The 18,197-nt window shown below is 42.5% G+C and overlaps 1 protein-coding gene across 1 annotated transcript; it reads left to right on the forward strand.

Moving 5' to 3' along the window:
• The first annotated feature begins 1,653 nt into the window (after positions 1–1,653).
• LOC131880605 (protein Star-like) lies at positions 1,654–6,841 on the forward strand. The gene is made up of 4 exons (XM_059227272.1): positions 1,654–1,964; positions 2,042–2,290; positions 2,370–2,774; positions 6,615–6,841. The coding sequence occupies exons 1-4, from the start codon at positions 1,851–1,853 to the stop codon at positions 6,807–6,809; spliced, it is 963 nt and encodes a 320-aa protein (XP_059083255.1). The 5' UTR covers positions 1,654–1,850; the 3' UTR covers positions 6,810–6,841.
• Positions 6,842–18,197: the final 11,356 nt, after the last annotated feature.

An 18,197-nucleotide genomic window follows, 5' to 3' on the forward strand; every position in this document is an offset into this window, starting at 1 on the left:
TAATCCTTGGGTACAGTAAAGGCACATGGAACAAAGAAAGAGGTCAACGTTATAAAAACAGATCAATTACGAAACAAGTAGGATCACGAGTACAAAAAAACATTACAAACAAATCAAGTCAATCATGTGCCTCCGGTAAGCTTTTTAGAGGCATTTTTGCTTTGGAGACGATTTGGTTTAAAAAGTACTAAAATCAGAGAACTTATGGCGGCTTTTACACTTCTTGGCGTCAACAGTTTATTTTTTGACTTTGTTAAAGACTCATTGGATAAGTCTACACAAAATCTTTTTCCGATCTCAGCCTACCAAGCCTACTCTCTTTTACTTCATAATGAACTTATAGGGTGTTTCATTTCCAAAAGAACCGGCAGAATTTAGATTTGTTATACAATTAATGCGTTATCAATCAATGACAGATGGATATTTTTGAAAAGCGAAAAGCGAATACTAAATATTTCATCTACTTTAATAAATGTTAAGCAATTGCAGTAGTACTATGAAGAATTGCAAAAAGTTATTTTCTTCAAACATTACTTGTTTTTCTTTCATTATTTTTGAACTTCGAGCATAGTTTCATTGGGAAAGCCGTCGAATGTATACAATGAACACATTTTCAACATTTTTTTTCTAACAGTTCACTATTCTCTGCAATTTCAAAATAAGCGGAATAACTCATTTTTGAAGACAGTGCGTAGTTTTGTTGACAAAGGTAAAAAAGAACGAAATAAATGTAGAATTTTAATGGTTATTTGTGCGAAGTCCCTATTTCAATTATTTTGCTTTCATGAAGAATTATTGGGAATCTAAAAGAAACAGTTTGCGAGGATATAAAATAATCCGCTTTACCTCATTAATTTTGAGGTGCTGGACTTTTTCGCAGATGCAAAACAATTGACATAAACTCCATTTTTAGCTGCAGAGATTGAAATATACTGAATTCGATAATTAGTTATCACATGATCCATGGGCTCAACAGGGAAGTAAAACTTGATCCAAACTTGCAAAATAGTAATGAGCTATTACTCTTCGCAACAGAAATTGGATCGATCTCAGCTTGTGTGAGTAAGAGTTAGGAACTTGTGTGTAGGCATGGACACTTTCATTCATCAGCTATCACTTCTATGATGAACAGCCACAGTATAGTATACCCAATTAAATACAAGCTTTTTCTCCTTTTGAATAAAGTTGACTTTCGTTATGAGCTTGATAATGCCAATATATTTACAAAACGACAAGTTTTCAATACAGCGATTCCTAAAATGGGAGTCTTTTTTAATAGGCAAGTCTCCGAAGTCTCAATTTGAGAAAGGCAACTTTTACAGTTAACATTTTCTGAACCCAACCCAACAAGAGCTCGATTCTTTGATGATTGCTGGGACGCGTAAAAACATTGCACTAAAGGCGACCAAATGTTTTAATTGTATTTAATCGAAAAAGCTCCAAATATTTGAAAAATATTGATTATTGAGAGACATAACCACGTAAGATGGGCATTTTCTTTTTGACATTAACTTATGCTACTTGCACTGCACATTTGCGTTTGAGTTTGGTCCGGTAGTATTTTTTTACCTCATCTTGTGTACTTCAGTTCTTGAGATAAAGAGCAAGTTATGACTTCGTTCGAGGTTTTTTCTCCGGTATTGTAGAATATATACTCCAAGGACGAGGAAAGGGAGAGAGCCGACCATGTCCAAGAAACTAGAGTCTCTACAAGAAACCAGCTAGGAAATCAACTAACTTCTTTGCCTTCGTTTTGAAGCTCTCATGACCTACTTGGCAATGAAAAGAGGCGAGCGTTTTTCGACGGGCAGATTGTTCTTGAGCCAGTCTCATTCGTCTGGCAACCAACCATGAGCAAGTCACAACGCTTATCGCCGAGGAAAAATGTCCTGGTGATTTCGACTTGCTTGCTCCTTTCATTTGCATCCTTGTTCATATGGATTGAACCTAAGGCACCGGTTTGGGTAAAGTTTAGTTATTTGCAATTTTTATCAATATCTAGTTCTGTTTCAACAGTTGGACATGATATACATTTTTTCAGCCGATGCAATCTATGAAATGGGGTTTCAATGAGTGGAAGTTACCAAAATTTGAAATGCCCTTTTTGTTAGATGAGAACCAAGTCGTGACCCCTTCAATGGACCAATCTGATGCTCTTCTTCACGCATTGATAAGGAGAGATCACTTCATTGAACCACTGGGACGACGGCTTCCTTACTTTTTGTCAAATCCAACCAAAGACCCTTCAATGGGACAAGGTCAATCAATACGAAAGTTGTTCCAGAACAAGGTAACTCGATATCAGATGGGGTTTAAAAGTCATTCATTCACTCTAGTATGCCAATTATAATTCACTTTGTTATTTCTAGACAAATGGCTTTTTTATTGAATGCGGTGCTTTAGATGGCGAGACTCGATCGAATACATTGAGCCTGGAACGAGATCTCCAATGGACTGGTATTCTCATTGAGGGCGATCCCAAATCGATCCCAAAAATCTTATCCAAAGGACGAAAGTCGTACGTGGTGCCACATTGCTTGGCAACCAAAAATATAACTATGAAAGTCAGTTATGGCTCGTATTTCAATTTGGGTCGGATTGTGGATGAGTCGCCCGGCAAGAAAGACAAAGAGGTGGTGGACGTCATGTGCTTGCCTTTGTTTGCTATTCTCAATGCCTTGAAGGTTCCTCAAGTGGACTATTTTAGCCTTGACGTGGAAGGCAACGAGTTGGATGTGCTCAAGACTATTCCTTGGGACGAAGTTAACATACTTGTAAGTATTCAAGCCAATTCAGATAAGTTAACAACATCAAAGATTAGATTCCGATTTCATGTTCTAAAAATATGCTTTACCTTTTTTTGAACTAAACCAGAGTGTTTAAATCGATCATGGAAAAGTCTTAAGAAGTAATCAGTCATTTAACACTATGAAAGATCAAACAATCACATATGTAAAAGTTTTAGTTTGAATTGTTGTTTCACACAAATCAGAACTTATCTTTTTTAATTTGGCAAACAGTAGTACAAGATGTTCCTCATTTTCTAAAACCCAAAGCCGTGACCAGATAGCCAAAAAAATCACTGTGCTGTTTTGGTCAAAATACGCAGTGAAGTACGTTTATTTCCCCACCAAGTTCAAAAACGCGTCCTTTACAATATGACAAGCTCCTTTCATCCCATGTTGTATGTCATATTAAAGGCCAAAGGTATACGTTATACTACTAGTAAGGTTCTTCATTCAATCAAGAGAAAAATTTGCTTTTCAACAAAGATTTCCTCAAAAACCGAAGAAATAATCAACCTGTTCGAGCCAAGTCAATCTAATTAACTGCACGTTAGTTATCGTTGAAGTTTGGTTCTGGCAATCTACATACCTTAGCGAGAGCAGCTAATCAAACCACAATATCACAAATATGATATTATTGCTTGAAAAAAAAGATTGACTCTAGTTATTTACATACAATCCACGGCACTAAAATAGATATATAGATAGATTTATTTCTGGAACATTTTGATCATGATTGGATATTGTCGGCATTTAATCTTTGAGTTAGCATCTTGATATATCAAAAATTAAAAAAAAAGAAAGAAAACCATGAATAACAGAGGAAAGCAAATATAACAAATTAACACTGAAAATGTTTACTAGAAAATGAGAAACGGCTTCAGGAATGGGAGGAAAATTAATAAGTTTAGAATTGTATTTGGTGCATGGAGTGTTTTGATGAGATTGAGCGGCTGATAACCGTAATAAAAGGGAAAAATAAAAATCATTTCTTAGGATTTTTATTGGCATACATAGCAATTCTTGAGTTTGCAAGGAGCAATAGAGTACTTCTGTAAGAGACAATCTCTAATTGTTTGGGTGAATTTAATTCTGGTTAGATCGATGTCTGGAGGGTTGAAATTATTCCACTCGTTATATATCATGTCGTTTTACCTTTTTAGTTAAAAATGTTATGCCAAGCCTTTTAAAACCCATTAAATCTATAGACTTTGCCAATAACAATTCGAACAAAGCAATTAGACAAATTTGAACCTTGCATTTTGATAGTGCTGGGGACTATATTCCCTCTAGCGGTTAAAAAAGCCAGTGAAAAAAAAAGAATGAGCATGCCATTCAAACAAATATTGTATTACTGTTCACTCAAAAGAACTTATTTGCTAATGTTAAGCCCTACGGGCTTTTGTTTTAACTACTTATACTGAGCAGTAGAGCTCATTTTACTAGGAGAGTCCGATCAAACTGATCCGCTGATCTCTGAAATAGATGCCTTACGCTGCCCGAAATATGGTTTACGTTCTGCACTTCAGAGGGCGCTTTGTAAGTCAGCCATTGTGAAATAAGGGGCCGATTGGGACGATTTCTATTTATTGAATTATTTGTGTTGTTTTTGGCTCATTGCATCAAAATTTTATATATAATTAGTGACCAGGGTCACATAATGTCCGGAAAAGATATCGCTTTCCTGGCATGGCACGAGTAGTTAATCTAGCAACCTACCGTGACATCGTTTGGGCTGTGTGACGTTGCAAGTAAGGGCCCTTTTTGGCACATTAGTAGATTTCATGTCGTAACATCCATTGAGTTCTATAGTGATCTGCTTTGCTAGTCCGAGTTTAAGTGATTGGGTAAGACTAGACAGTCTACTTGGTTGAGCTGTTAGTCGTTCGTTGTTCAAGTAAGGTCGGTCTTGGTTTGAATCATTCGTGAAGCGGGTAGTTGGGCATGTTTGCTGCCTTCCACGTTTCCGTCAGGGTCGGTTTTTGTACATAACTTGTTTAATGAGAGGAAGCCAGAACTGTTGAGGAGTTCTCAAACAGATATGTGATTGCTCAGGGAATTGCTTATTTTTCCCTTTGTCCCAACAACTTTTTTTCTGCAACTTTGACCTAACTGAAGAAAAATTGGAATTTTTCTTCCTCAAAAAGAGAATATAGTTAGCCTAAAGGAGATAAGCAGTCCCAAAAATGCAACATACGAGTATGTGCTTAACTATCTTTGCACCCTGCTTAGGTTGTCTCTTTGGACTTGATAGTGGCTCATTTCATTTCTATTTTCCCTTGTTTTCCAACCAAAAGTGAAGTACTTTTGGCCTGCACAATTAAACAACTGACGCTCAAAATTCAGTATTTCATATCTTTATTTTGGCATCCTTTGATTTCATGCTTTAAAACCAATTTTAACGCCAAAAAGGTTCTGTGTTCAATCACAACCGTTTAAGGCCAAAAATGCAAAAAGTGCAAAACAGTGCAAAATGAAAGTAAAAAGGTCCAAATAAAGGTGAAAGATGCAAAAACTTAAAAATTGGTCTTTCGCGACCAATATTCTTCATGCGTAATTTACCCGTCCCTAGTATAAAGAGGAAATAACTTCAACCTAAAAGTCTAGTTTGTGGTTCATTTTTCACGGTTCTCTATCTTATACATGGGAAGAAAATCCTTGTTATTTCTTTTTGTTGTATCATTCCGGGCACTAAATTTAGGCATGGAGTGGTTTTAAGTTTGCCGACCTTCTGCAACCTTGGACGTAAGGACGTAAGACTGATCTGAAACCACCATGAGACATTTCTCCACATCTCTTTTAAATGTTATGGGTCAACTAATGCAAATTGATTTGATCTTATGAATAAAACAATAGATTGAAATCTGATGAGGGTTGGTTAAACAATATTTGTACTCTGTTTTAAACAAACGATAACTTTTGTTACTTTTCCAGTTTGAATCACATTCGCTCTGCATCCAATGGCACAGGAAATATTTGTCCTCTTGCTAACTGTATGCTTGATTGTTGGGTTATGTATATGCCTAAAAGTTGTTATAAGCGATATGATTTGAAAGTTGAGAAGAAATCAAAGAGGGTTGCAATGAGTAATAGGTTTTCCTCAGTGTGGAGGAGGGTCTGAACTATCCAAAGAAAAAAACCGGTTGCGAAAAACCCTCTCGAGTTGCTGCTCTACGTGCAAATCAATTTGAAGTCCGATCTCTAGTTATGATACATTGCTAATTATAGTGTTTTGTTTTCATGTAAGTAAAATTGTCTAAATGTGGCGGAATTTGGCGGAATAGGAATGTCAAAATGGCGGAACAACTTTTTGAAAACCTAGCAACCCTGGTCTATCCAGCCGAAGGTCGCCGATAGATCAAATTGCACAAGTCCGGAAAGCCCGTCTTTCCGCTTCCTTGTGAGGTTGGTGTGGATGAATGAGTGTATTAGTTGAGGATACTGACCAGGGCAGAAAGAGAGACTCTGAAAACCGAGCCGACCTCTTAGTAGTAGAGGTTCTCGCAGACAAGGTGATATTGGATTTGTTTTGATGCGACACGCTCTAAGATTGCTGACATGACTGGCAGTAGGGACATGGGTCTGTAGTTTTCGACCTTTGTCGTAGTTTCCTTTCTTGTATAATGGAATAACCTTGGTGTCCTTCCAACCGTTCAAGAAATTTCCATGCAAAGCCTGTCAAAACTTCCTTCAACCATTTTAATCTAAAACCTATATCCACACTTTTAAAGACCATTTCAAAGTAACAAAATATGGGAAGATACGTAAACGAGCCTTGTGGAAAACTAGACAACCAAAACTCAACACCATTGACCATATCTTTTTCAGGCTCTGTCCGTGGAATTTACTCATATTGGAGAATCTCACACCACTGGTACAAAGTCAGAACTACAATCCTTCATGGAGTCGAAAGGCTACCGAATAGTCTCCAAAGTAACCAACGGCCACCAGTTGGCGAACGATTTCATATTTGCCAAAAACGGTCTCTTTGATGATATTTCTATTGCTGATGTGATTTCTTAGACATTGCTATTAGATATTTTTATTTGTATTAACTTGTCTTCCTTACTTTCTATATTTCTCGGCACAAAACGGAAATTGGACAAGGCTCCCTTTGTGTCTTGAACGAGGCGGTCAGGAAGACTATTCAACCCATCATTTTCAGATCCTATTGTGCAAAGTTGCTAATTGGAAATCAAATTGCTAGTTGAACAATCATGGACATTATTCTTGGATTGGTTAGCGATGACGCTCGGAAATGTTTGGAATTGGTATGGAAGAGCAATGATGCCTCTTCCATTAAAAAACCTTTATATTGAGGAAAAACTGGTTGCTTGGGTAAATAAGTTTCATAAAAACTACTTTTTGACACATCTATTGAGTCCCACTCGGTAGATGCCACTGGGGGAAGTACCAAAGAACAAACTCAAAATCATCCAGAAGTCTCCGCAATTATCTGCAAAGCCCATAAAAGAGGCTGAGGAAAAACAAGGAAAGGGTTGCAAATTCGAGAACCCAAAACGATGCTTTAAAATGAAATGTTAGTGTTTAAAGATGTTTCGGAGTAAAGGATGTGACAAAATTGAGTGTCCTTTTTTACCCTTTTGTCTGCTATAGATTAATGAAATGAAAATGTTGATTATCCAAAATGTAAGGGTTATCATTTACATAGTACAAAGACAGAAAGACCCGTAGCTTCTGCCTAATTTCATAATGCAAATTCTTTTCCAAGAACCCTAAATCCACAAACTTTCCCGTATCCCCCACCACAACAGTCGCATCCCAAGATTCGACAACAGACCCTATCACGTGAACGAAGAGATCTAACCCCTACATGCTCAAATGTTGTTGCAGGACAGCTATCCACTCAACTGCAACAACAACAACAACAACGTGAAAATAACTTTGTATCAAATAGGATTTTTACGGTTAGAAGGGATGGTGCAGACTTTACTGGCACTTGTGCAATCGAAGACACTCCCAACCTAAAAGGTATTCATCACAATTTTCATTACCTCATTTCTAAAAATAACTCTTTCAAAATTACAATGCTTGACTAGTGAAATTTATTTTATCCCTCTAACAGACACCTGGCTAAGGACGGAGGTGTTAGACGTAATCACTTTAAAGGAATTTGCTCTTGACGCAGACGTTCGATTGAGGTAAAAATTGACAAACGTATCCTGAGCTAACAAAAGTCCAACTTGTGTGAAGGAAAATGCATTCAGTTTATCTGGATAAAAGTTACCATTCCCCCACCCTACTGTCTCTGTCCAGTAATGACGTCGGCCTTCTAAGACCTTACCATAATATGGCTTTTAATGTTAATACATTTATTTGTATGATATTCGGTAATATCCCCACAGGTTCAAAATACTTAGGCAATGAGGGTCAAAAAGGTATGTTCTTTGCCGATCGCAACATCAATAGATTCTATGCTCGTGAGATCCCTATAACTGTCCGTCATGGCTTGCAGGACGCATTTTTGAGTTTGAAAGCCTGCATGGCATTGACAATTATTGATGAAAATTTTCCATTTTCCAAGGCCAAGGTTGCCTCATTGCTCTTGAGTAGGAGAATTATCGATCGTAACTCGTCACAACTTCTATGGGAAACCAGAGATTTATGGATTTCCACGTTGCCTTTGACGTTTCCAATAGGGTTGATGCGAAGTTGAAGTCTGCTTATGCTCAAGCTTTTGATTCCGAGACTCTTCGTCCCATGATTGGTCCTGTTGTTGGGGACCCAATGGTCATTCACCTTAAAGAAGATGCAAAGCCATTTTCAATGCATGTCGCCCGACAAATTCCATTTGCTTATCATACCAAAACGTAGCCAAGTCTTGTAGACATGGTCAAACAGAACATTATTTGTCCTGTCTGTGATGAGGTTACTGAATGGTGCCGTCCAATAGTGGTGGTGCCTAAGGGAGATGGCGATGTCCGAAACTGCGTGGATTTGACAAGATTGAATTCTCAAGTCAAGAGGAGTATCCATCCCACTAAGACGCCATCCGAGGCGATTTCTGGTTTCACGCCGGACCAGAAATATTTTGCAAAACTCGACCTTGTCGAGGGCTATTGGCAGATGCCTCTTGCTGAAGAGTCACAACACTCAACGACTTTCCTGACCCCGTTTGGCAAGTTTAATTTTCTACGGCCGCCCATGGGATTTGTCTCCACTGGTGATTCATATTCGTATCGTGGAGATGTGGCAATGGCGGGATTAGATATCCAAAAAGTTGTGGATGATATGGCCTGTGGAGCTACGTCGTTGTCCCAACTAGTTAGCAAAGTGAGTGACATCCTAGAAAGATGTGTTATGCACGGGCTTATGGTTAATTCCAAGAAGAGCGTCCTCGTCGCACCCTCAATTGATTTTGTGGGTTACCACGTTACTCCGGGCTGCATTAAACCGGATCCAAGAAAGGTGGAAGCAATCCAGAATTTTCCTGAACACGCTACCTTGACGGATCTTTATTAGAAATTGGCGAACGGAACAGACTTGGGACTTAGTATATTTGGATTTATTCTGGAATGACTTGCACGTGGTTATTGCATCATAAAAAGTCTGGCGGGAACAAAACGCAACATAACATCAGGTAGGCACGAAACCTGTTAATAGGAGAAAAAGAATGAACGGTACACATTAATTCCAACAATCTTCACTCCTTCTCGGGATTGGTAAGTCAATTAGGCAAATTCCTTCCCAATCTAGCTTCATTTACTTCCCCCTTCCGAGAACTTCTAAAAACAAAGAACGTTTATCAATGGTTGCCAGAGCACAAGGAAGTTTTCGAAATCACCAAAAAGGCATTAATCTCACCCCCAATTCTGGACATGTATGACGCCCTGCTGGAAACCCTCCTGTTAACTGACGCCTCACGATTGGGTCTTGGGTTTGCACTAATCCAGATGGAAGGCCCAAAGATGCCCAAACTCATTCTGTGTGGATCCAGATTATAGACCCCGAACTGCTATACTCTATTGGTCTCCATGAAAGTTCGTTTTAATTCGAATTCGGTTAACATGAATTAGGTTTTTTTGTCGAACCTTCGCCACGAGGAATCAAAAAACAACACACGAAAAATCAGCTGAGTGGCGCTGCCCTTATTCCGGTTCAGGGATCCCGTACCATGAGTGATTCGGCCATAACATCCCATCCCCCAATGACACTCCGAGGTCATTCCAAACCTTCGCCGTTTTCAGACGAAGTCAACAAGCATAGCTTTGAAATTGGACTTTCATATGTGCCTTGCTTGGTGCGAATTTTTGCAACGCGGACATGGCCATCAGGTCTGGGTAACGTTTCTAGAACTCTTCCTAATGTTCAATTATTCTGGGGGAGATTACCATCAATGACGAGGACCAGGTCGTTCACATTTAAGTTGGCTCTGCTTGCAGTCCACTTTTGGCGAGATCTGATGCTTGAGAGGTACTCCTTCCTACATCTGGACCAGAATTGATCAGCAAGGGACTGAATGGACTTCCATCGACTTCTCACAAAAGTGTTGCCTGAATAATCCCCGAGCGGGTGAGGGCTGCCCCCTTTGAACAACAACAAATGGTTTGAAGTCAGAGCTTCTAGGTTTGACGGGTCTTCTGAAGGTGTTGTAAGAGGCCGATTGTTCATAACGGATTCTACTTCGCACAACAAGGTGTTTAGGCTTTCATCCGTGAGAGCATGAGGGCGGTCCTTGAGCATCGTTGACAATATTTGGCGGGCAGTGCGGATACTCCTTTCCCACACTCCGCCATGGTGTGATGCACCTGGTGGATTGACTCCATTCCACACTTTTCAGTTGCATCTTCTATCCCTCTGTCTTAAATGGCGAACATGGATTTTCTCTGTCTTGGGACAAGTCTGCCATAATTTGTTGCCTGGCCTTGGATTTCACCTTGCGACAGGTGATGCAACGACCAATTTCTCGTCTAAGTAACGAGCTTGCTCCAAGGATCCACGTCCGCTGTCGCAAAGTGGATAAGACGTACTCACGACCCAAATGCCCACACATGTGGTGGGTGGAGCAGACCATTAACTGAGAGACTCTAGAGTCTCCTGGGGGTATGACTGGGTATTTCAATTCAATGGGTACATTGGCGAGTTTCAGTCTTCCACCAGCTCGGACAAGTGAGTCTTGAATGATAGGGGAGATCTTGGAGAGGCGGCTCGAAGGCTTCACGCATCCCTTTATTTTGATATCCTCTAGGTCTTGAGGGAAGGACTCTCTTTTCACTAGGCCGAAGATCATCTTTCCGATTGAACGATCTGAAGGGTCAAACATTGTCCTTTTTAACATCTTGTTGATTGCTTTCAATACAAATCTAACCACGTTTTTCAACTTGCCAAACGTTGAGCACCGGATGGCTATTTGCTCCATGAATCGATCCCGCACTTTGGAGCACCGAACACTCACTGGCTTTCTAACTCCCTCGTCATCGTCTGAGAGGTGAGGAGTGCCTAATTGGGTTAGCCAATCGGCGCTAGTGTGCTTCAAAAAGGGAGTTCCAGAGAGCCAGTGCGATGTTGAGAGTAGGGGCTGCACTGTAATCCCCCTTGACCCGTCATTCATGGCACTGGGAACATAATACCATTGAGATTCTTGAGTAGCTTTGTGTATTAACGTCAGTCTATTTGCTACCAAGGTGTGAAATCGTTTGTCTTTGTTCGTAATATACTTCAGGATTGTTGAACTATTGGTCCAAAACGTGCTTTCGTCTAGATCATATTCGAGTTCAGCTCTGATTGTGGCGTCTTGCTTTACGGAGAGCACCGCCGCGGCAAGCTCGAGTCTTGGGATTGAGATTGATTTTATTGGGGCAACACGTGCCTTTCCGCAAACGAAAGATACTGCAACATTCCCCCGTGTGTCTTCAAGAACTGGAGCAACCATTCCCAAAGGATCAAATATGGAGCTAATTGCTGAGAGCAGGTTCCTACGTGTTGCGAAGTTCTTGAGGCGGGGGTCAGTAAAGCCAAAACAGTCCTCGGATACATTCCAAGCCACGCCCAAGGCTCTGTCAAATATTTGGGTCTGCCCAAAACTCATTTCGTTAACTGATTTTCCCTTCTCACTTGCGCTCAGTTTGGCCAGAACATCTGCATCGTTAGAGACAAATTTTGTGAGTTTTAACCCCCCACGGCGGCAGAGTTGAGTTAGCTCTCTCTGAAGATCTAAGGCACCTTTGGGCGTTGCGACTGATTTGAGCAGGTCATCAATGTAGAAGTTTCTGAGAACAGTAGTCATAGTGTCCGTGCTAAAATCATCGGCCCAGTTGCTCGTGGTTCTCCTAAGCGCAAAATTGGCACAACTTGGGGAACTGACAGCTCCAAATAGGTGTACGGTCAGACGATATTCTTGGAGCTCTAATGATGTGTCCCCGTTATCCCACCACAAAAATTTGAGGTAGTTTCTGTTCTTCTTCGGCACTTTTACCTGGTGAAAAATAGCTTCAATGTCTTCAACCAGTGCAATTCTTTCCTGGCAAAATCTTAGGAGCACTCCCAGAAGGGTATTAGCGAGGTCGGGGCCTTGAAGCAACTTGGAATTTATGGAGACCCCGCAATGTTTTGCAGAGCAGTCGAATACAACACGAAGTTTGTCTGTTTTTGGGGGTTGTATACTCCATGGTGTGGGATGTAGAACGAGGTTACGTCAGACGTTTCTGCGGTTACCCTTTCGGCATAATTCTTCGAAATCATATCGTTCATGCATTTAATGCAATCTATCTTAAATTTTGCATTTCGTTGGAACTTGTTGGCCAGGCTTTGAGCTCTCTGAACAACTTGGGTTTTGTTATTTGGCAAGTCAGGGTTGTCCTCCTTGAAAGGCAAAGGAATCTGATAATGTCCATCAATCAGTCTAATTCCACTCTCCACCTTTGCTGCCCAAGCTTGATCCTCCACTGACTTTCCTCTCTGAATCCCACCAACCACGTCTAGGAAGTCGTGCTCAAACACTTGTATCAACAAGTCTCGGATTTCTACAGATTCAACTTTGATCCGGTTTACATTTGACGACTCTTTGACTCCCCCAATGGGGCCGTGAACGCTCCATCCCAATTTAGTTTTTACAGCATAAGGTTCGTCATCATGAGCCGACACTACCTCCAGAGGTCGCAGGACGCCAGGGGCATTCATACCAATTAAGATGCCTACCTCTGCTTTAGAGTAATGATTAGGAATGTCTTTCAAATGAGGCCACCTCTGAACCAAGTCCTTAGACGGAATATCTTCCCGTGTGACTGGGAGGTTCTTGTGTGTGTATGTGGGCGGGAGGCTGATCACGTATTCCTCATTGAGGTCTGAAACCTCCAGACCCTCTATAATACTTGTTGGCCAAGGACTATTTCTTCGCTCCATAGTAGTCAGTGAAATATTGACTGGGCGACCAACCACACCGAGCAAGTCAAGGAGGTCTTGTCGAATGAAGGTGTCCGTGCTATACAGATCCTGGGCTGCGTACGTTACAATGTCTTTCTGGCTACACATTAGCCTGATTCGGACGGGCAGAAGGGCTACTGATATAAAGGGGGCTGCATTCGTCTTTTTAGCTACCTTTGCTCCTCGAACGTTGACATGCTGACGATCTTGATCCCCATTTGTGGCAAAGAGCGGCGGGAAGTAGCATTCGTCTCTGACTCTACCAAAATTGCGTAACTCGTCCCAATGTAGGATAGTCGGGTGGCTTCTGTTACATTTCTGGCACTTTTTGCGTTGTTGGCAGATTCTAGCAAAGTGACCCTGTTGCAAGTATCCAAAGCATCTACCCTCCAACTTGTGCTTACGATTTTCTAATTCCATAGTCATGGCGACGCTGCATTCGCTCATATCGTGCATTTTATTACAAAACAAGCAACGCTCTTTGTTGGAGACAGGGGTTTCAGCGACGACGTTACTGGCCAAGGTGAATTTTTTCCTTTGTGTTACGCTATCTGGATTGGCACACCTTAGGCCAAAGATGGGGTGATTCCATTCATTTGAGATACGTCTGATCACAGCAACAAAGTTGCTGAATGTAGCCTCTCTATCTTCACCTTCTTCGATACACAAGGCCCTTTTTCTCCACGCGTTCTGACAAGTAGTAGGGAGCTCGATCATGAGCCCGGCCAGGGCATCTGGGTCGCTTAGCGAGGAGAGTGTTCCAAGATCGCTCAAAGCGTTCTGACATCTCTGAAGGAGTGTCGCATTCTGCTTCATGAGCTCAGGTTCTTCTTTCATTGACGGCCAATCTTCTAGTAGCTTTCGGTAAGCTGTATTTATGCGGAATGAGTTCCCGTATTCCTGCCACAGTAGACGCTTTGCTTCACGGTAACCCTCACTTGCCTTCATGTGAATAGAGGGATTGATCAGCTCGTTGGGCTAGCCTGCAGTAAATTGAAGGAGATAACACAGTCTATCTCCATCGTCATCTGTTTTCTTCTTACTTGGGACCAAAAAGGGTGTATAAATGTCTGGTAGTGTAAAATATTGCCATTGAAAGGCTTGAGGTCTCTCTTTGGGAGGGAAGACTGCATTTGTACAGTCAAAACCTTTTCCAGGACATCTTCCACTCGCACTTCCTGCCGGTCATTTTTGGCTCGCCCGGGCTGGTGCCCTCCTCTGACGGATCCCTTCTCCGATTGGTCTGGACGTGAGTACTTTGCCTCTTTGAGGCGCTGTCGTTCGATCTCTAATTCCAGGTCCAGATCCTCCTTACGGGCCCGAACATCTCTTTGTTCCTGCTCCAAAAGCTTTAATGACAAGAGCTAATGCTGCGGGTTCGGTTACCAATACTTCAATTAGTGCTGTATCCGTTCGGGACCATATTCCCCAGTTTAGACCCGTTTCAGAGCTCAAGCCGTTCTTAATCTCTGCTGAGGCTGAACCACCGGAGATGAGAGATTGGCTTGAGAAGTTCAAGGCTTATTATACCACGTCACACATGGAAGTACTGGCTTTATCAGAACAGAAAGCCTTGTTAAAGAACAATATGGAACCGGATCTGTCAGTAGCATTACGTGACGCCATTAAGGATTCTTCCTCCATCGAGGCATGTTACTTAGCAATAGAGCGCCATTTTATGGCGCTGAAACCGTTATTCACTAGGAGGTTACATTTGTTTCGCCTTACAAAGGGGCCAAGAACCTTCAAAGACTTCGAAGTCGAGGTGAGACGGTACGCCCAAGAAGCCGAAATCGACTCTATAACCCCAGAACAATTTGTGGTCTTCATTCTTTTGGCCGGATGCCGTGCGGACAATGCCATGTTTCTCAAACTACGGGAGATACCAGATCCTGATGCAGTGGCTTTACGTTCCAAGGCGGCTCTACACGAAGCGGCCTTACGGGATACAACCATGTCCTTGTGTCCTGCATCTCCTATTATGAAGGTAGAGACGGCTGAGGAGATCCTGGCAGCGGTGGCAAAACAATGCAGCGGTTGTGGCTATCCACATACACGAGAAATGTGTCCATTTCGAGATAAGCCATGTTTTGGATGCGGAAAGGCCGGGCATATTGAAAAGTTTTGCCGCCTGAGAAGCTCATCACGGGAGTCAGATCGTGGTCGTTTGCGTAACCGCACAATCCGCCGAGGGTCACCTGCCCTACGATACAATACAGAGTCAAGCCGAAGTCCATCAATGACAAGGGTTAATGCGGTTGCAAAGGAAAAACCAATCCTCTCCAAGGATTTGGGGCTGATTACAGTGGATTGCGTGGCAGGAGGCAAGACCTTTGAATTGGTCGCCCTACCTGACTTGGGTGCGACTAGAACCGTCTTACCCACGGGATCCTGTCCACCAGATATTGTTCTAGAACCATCTCATACAATCTAGAAAGCAGCCAACGGAACTATGCTAAAAAAACATGGGAAAATTCGAGTTTAAGTGTCGTGCCCAGGAGGTCCGGAAGCAACAATATCGGCAGTGGTCTCACCAACCTTGAAGGGGAGGGCATTACTTGGAAGGAAAGATCTCGTCAAATTAGGGGTTCTCACGAAGGACTTCCCAGCCGTACATCAATGCCAACCTGCACAACCAGATCATCAAGCCTTTTTACGAGTGATCAATGAGTTTGGGAATGCCAAGGGCCCAATCAAATCAAATAATTGTTCAACCAACCCTGGATCTGACGGGTGCCGGGAAGATATTTTGAAGACCATTTCTCGAATCGAGCAAGCAGGTATCAAGCACCCTCGCTTAAATCCACTCTTATTGCAATCATCGGATGTGTTGGTTTCATCTTTGGGGGACGCGGCCGGATCCATGGGTGGGGAACCAATGAGGATTCAATTGGATCATAATAAAGTTTTTAAACCTTATCATGTGACTACAGCCAGATCAATACCTCTCCATTATGAAAAATCAGCAACAGAGCTGTGTCAGGAGCTCATTAAAGCTGGAATGATGGTTTGCTGCCCTGATAACACATCTTGGTGCGCCCCAGCCCATTTTGTACCCAAGTCCAATGGCGGAGTTCGTTTAGTGGTGGACTATAGGAAACTCAATTTAGCAACTCAGCGGCCCGTCCATCCATTCTCTTCAGTTCCGGATCTGATGAGACAGATTTTACCTGGGTCAAAATGGTTCGCAAAACTTGATGCTGTCCATGGTTATTTCCAGGTGCCCCTGGACAGGGAGAGCTCATTCTTGTGCGCATTTTTGCTTCCCGACGGGAAATATTGACCCTTGGTTGCGCCAATGGTCTGGAAAGGGAGTGGAGATATATTTAGCCTTCGCACAGATATGGCATTCGAAGAGCTAAAAAGGAAGCGTTGGATCCCAAAAATTGTTGATGATATTTGCGTCCAAGCTACGACTTTATCTGAGCTTCTCTACCGCCTGGAGGCTGTCATTCAAAAATGCCGTGAACATGGAATCAAATTGTCCATTGCTAAATTCGAAATTGGTCAGTCAGTGAAGTTTGCGGGCTTTGTTGTGTCAGCTGGTGGTCTGAGGCCAGATCCAGGGAAAGTAGAATCATTGAGAGACTTTCCAAGTCCCAAAAATATCACGGACCTAAGGTCATTCTTGGGCCTGGCCAACCAATTGGGACATTTTTTGCCAGACTTGGCTCATGCTACTGTGAGGATGCGGGAGTTACTAAAGAAGTCGTATGCATGGTTATGGTTGGCAGACCATGAGGAGGAGTTTCAGGCCGCCAAAAAACTTTTGTGCTCCTCAGCAGTGGTGAAACCGTTTGACCAGACGTTGAAGACGTTCTTACTTACTGACGCCTCCAAACTACATGGTCTTGGCTATGCATTGATGCAGAGGGATCATACCCAAGGTGGCAACCATTGGCTTATCCAATGCGGATCGTGTTCACTCTCACAGGCTCAAAGGAACTACGCCACTGTGGAGCTTGAGCTTAGTGCCATCTGGTGGGCAGTTCAAAAATGCACGTTTTATCTCCGGGGAATTCCGCATTTCCAGGTCATCACCGACCACCGCCCCCTCCTCGGTATTTTCAATAAGCCATTGGCATCTTTAAACAACACCAGACTTCAACGGCTCAGAGAGAACCTTGAACAGTTTTCGTTCAGCATTTCATGGTCGGCTGGGAAAACCCACATGATAGCAGACGCATTGAGCCGGTATCCGACATATCCGGCCGACCCTTCGCTGGACGTGGCATTGTGTGCAGCGGTGTCACAAACTGATCCCTCCTTTAAACTCATAGTGGAAAACGTGGACAAGGAGTACGAAAGCCTCCGGGGCTGTATTTCCTGGAATGATCCGCTACCAGAATCGTTGTCGTCATTTCGGGGAGTAGCTGATGAGATACGTCTGAAAGACAATCTTTTGTTGGTAGGCAACCGTTTATTGGTACCTGGCCCCGCACGTCGTCAGATACTGGAGCTTTTACATGTATCCCACTCGGGCATCACAAAGACGACTGAACTTGCCAAACAGCTTTATTAGTGGCCCGGCATGCGGCATGAAATTGAAATGTTCATACGCCGATGCTCTTTGTGTGTCGCAGTGTTGCCTTCCCAAACACATGAACCAATATATTCGGCAATAAACTTGACTTCGGCACCAATGGACGCAGTATCTGTAGATCTGTTTGAATTGGCTGGGAAGAGCTACCTCGTCATGGTTGATTGGTATAGCGGTTTCCCCTTTGTGGCTCAGATGAAGGTGACGACCACAGAGGAGGTGTGGAAGGTCCTTATGGGTTGGTTCAACCAGGTTGGGCTGCCCACCTTGATCAAAAGTGATAACGGACCTCAGTTTCGTCATCGGTTTGTTGAGTTGTGCAATCATTTTGGAATCCATGTACAAACAAGCTCGCCCTATCATCCACGTAGTAATGGATTGGCCGAGGCTGCAGTCAAGTCGATGAAATCATTACTCAAAAAACTAGGCGGCCTGAATGAAGATGTGTTTTGGGGAGCTTTGCTGGAATGGCGGTGCACTCCACGGGC

This window comes from Tigriopus californicus, chromosome 5 (assembly GCF_007210705.1).
Source record: "Tigriopus californicus strain San Diego chromosome 5, Tcal_SD_v2.1, whole genome shotgun sequence".
NCBI lineage: Eukaryota > Metazoa > Arthropoda > Copepoda > Harpacticoida > Harpacticidae > Tigriopus > Tigriopus californicus.

What these genes read in the sequence shown, in the direction of transcription:
- LOC131880605 (XM_059227272.1), top strand. Translation starts at nt 1,851, where the DNA reads ATGAGCAAGTCACAACGCTTATCGCCGAGGAAAAATGTCCTGGTGATT. An exon ending in GAAAGTTGTTCCAGAACAAG is followed by an intron (nt 2,291 to 2,369) that starts GTAACTCGATAT and finishes TGTTATTTCTAG; the next exon opens with ACAAATGGCTTTTTTATTGA. An exon ending in GGGACGAAGTTAACATACTT is followed by an intron (nt 2,775 to 6,614) that starts GTAAGTATTCAA and finishes TATCTTTTTCAG; the next exon opens with GCTCTGTCCGTGGAATTTAC.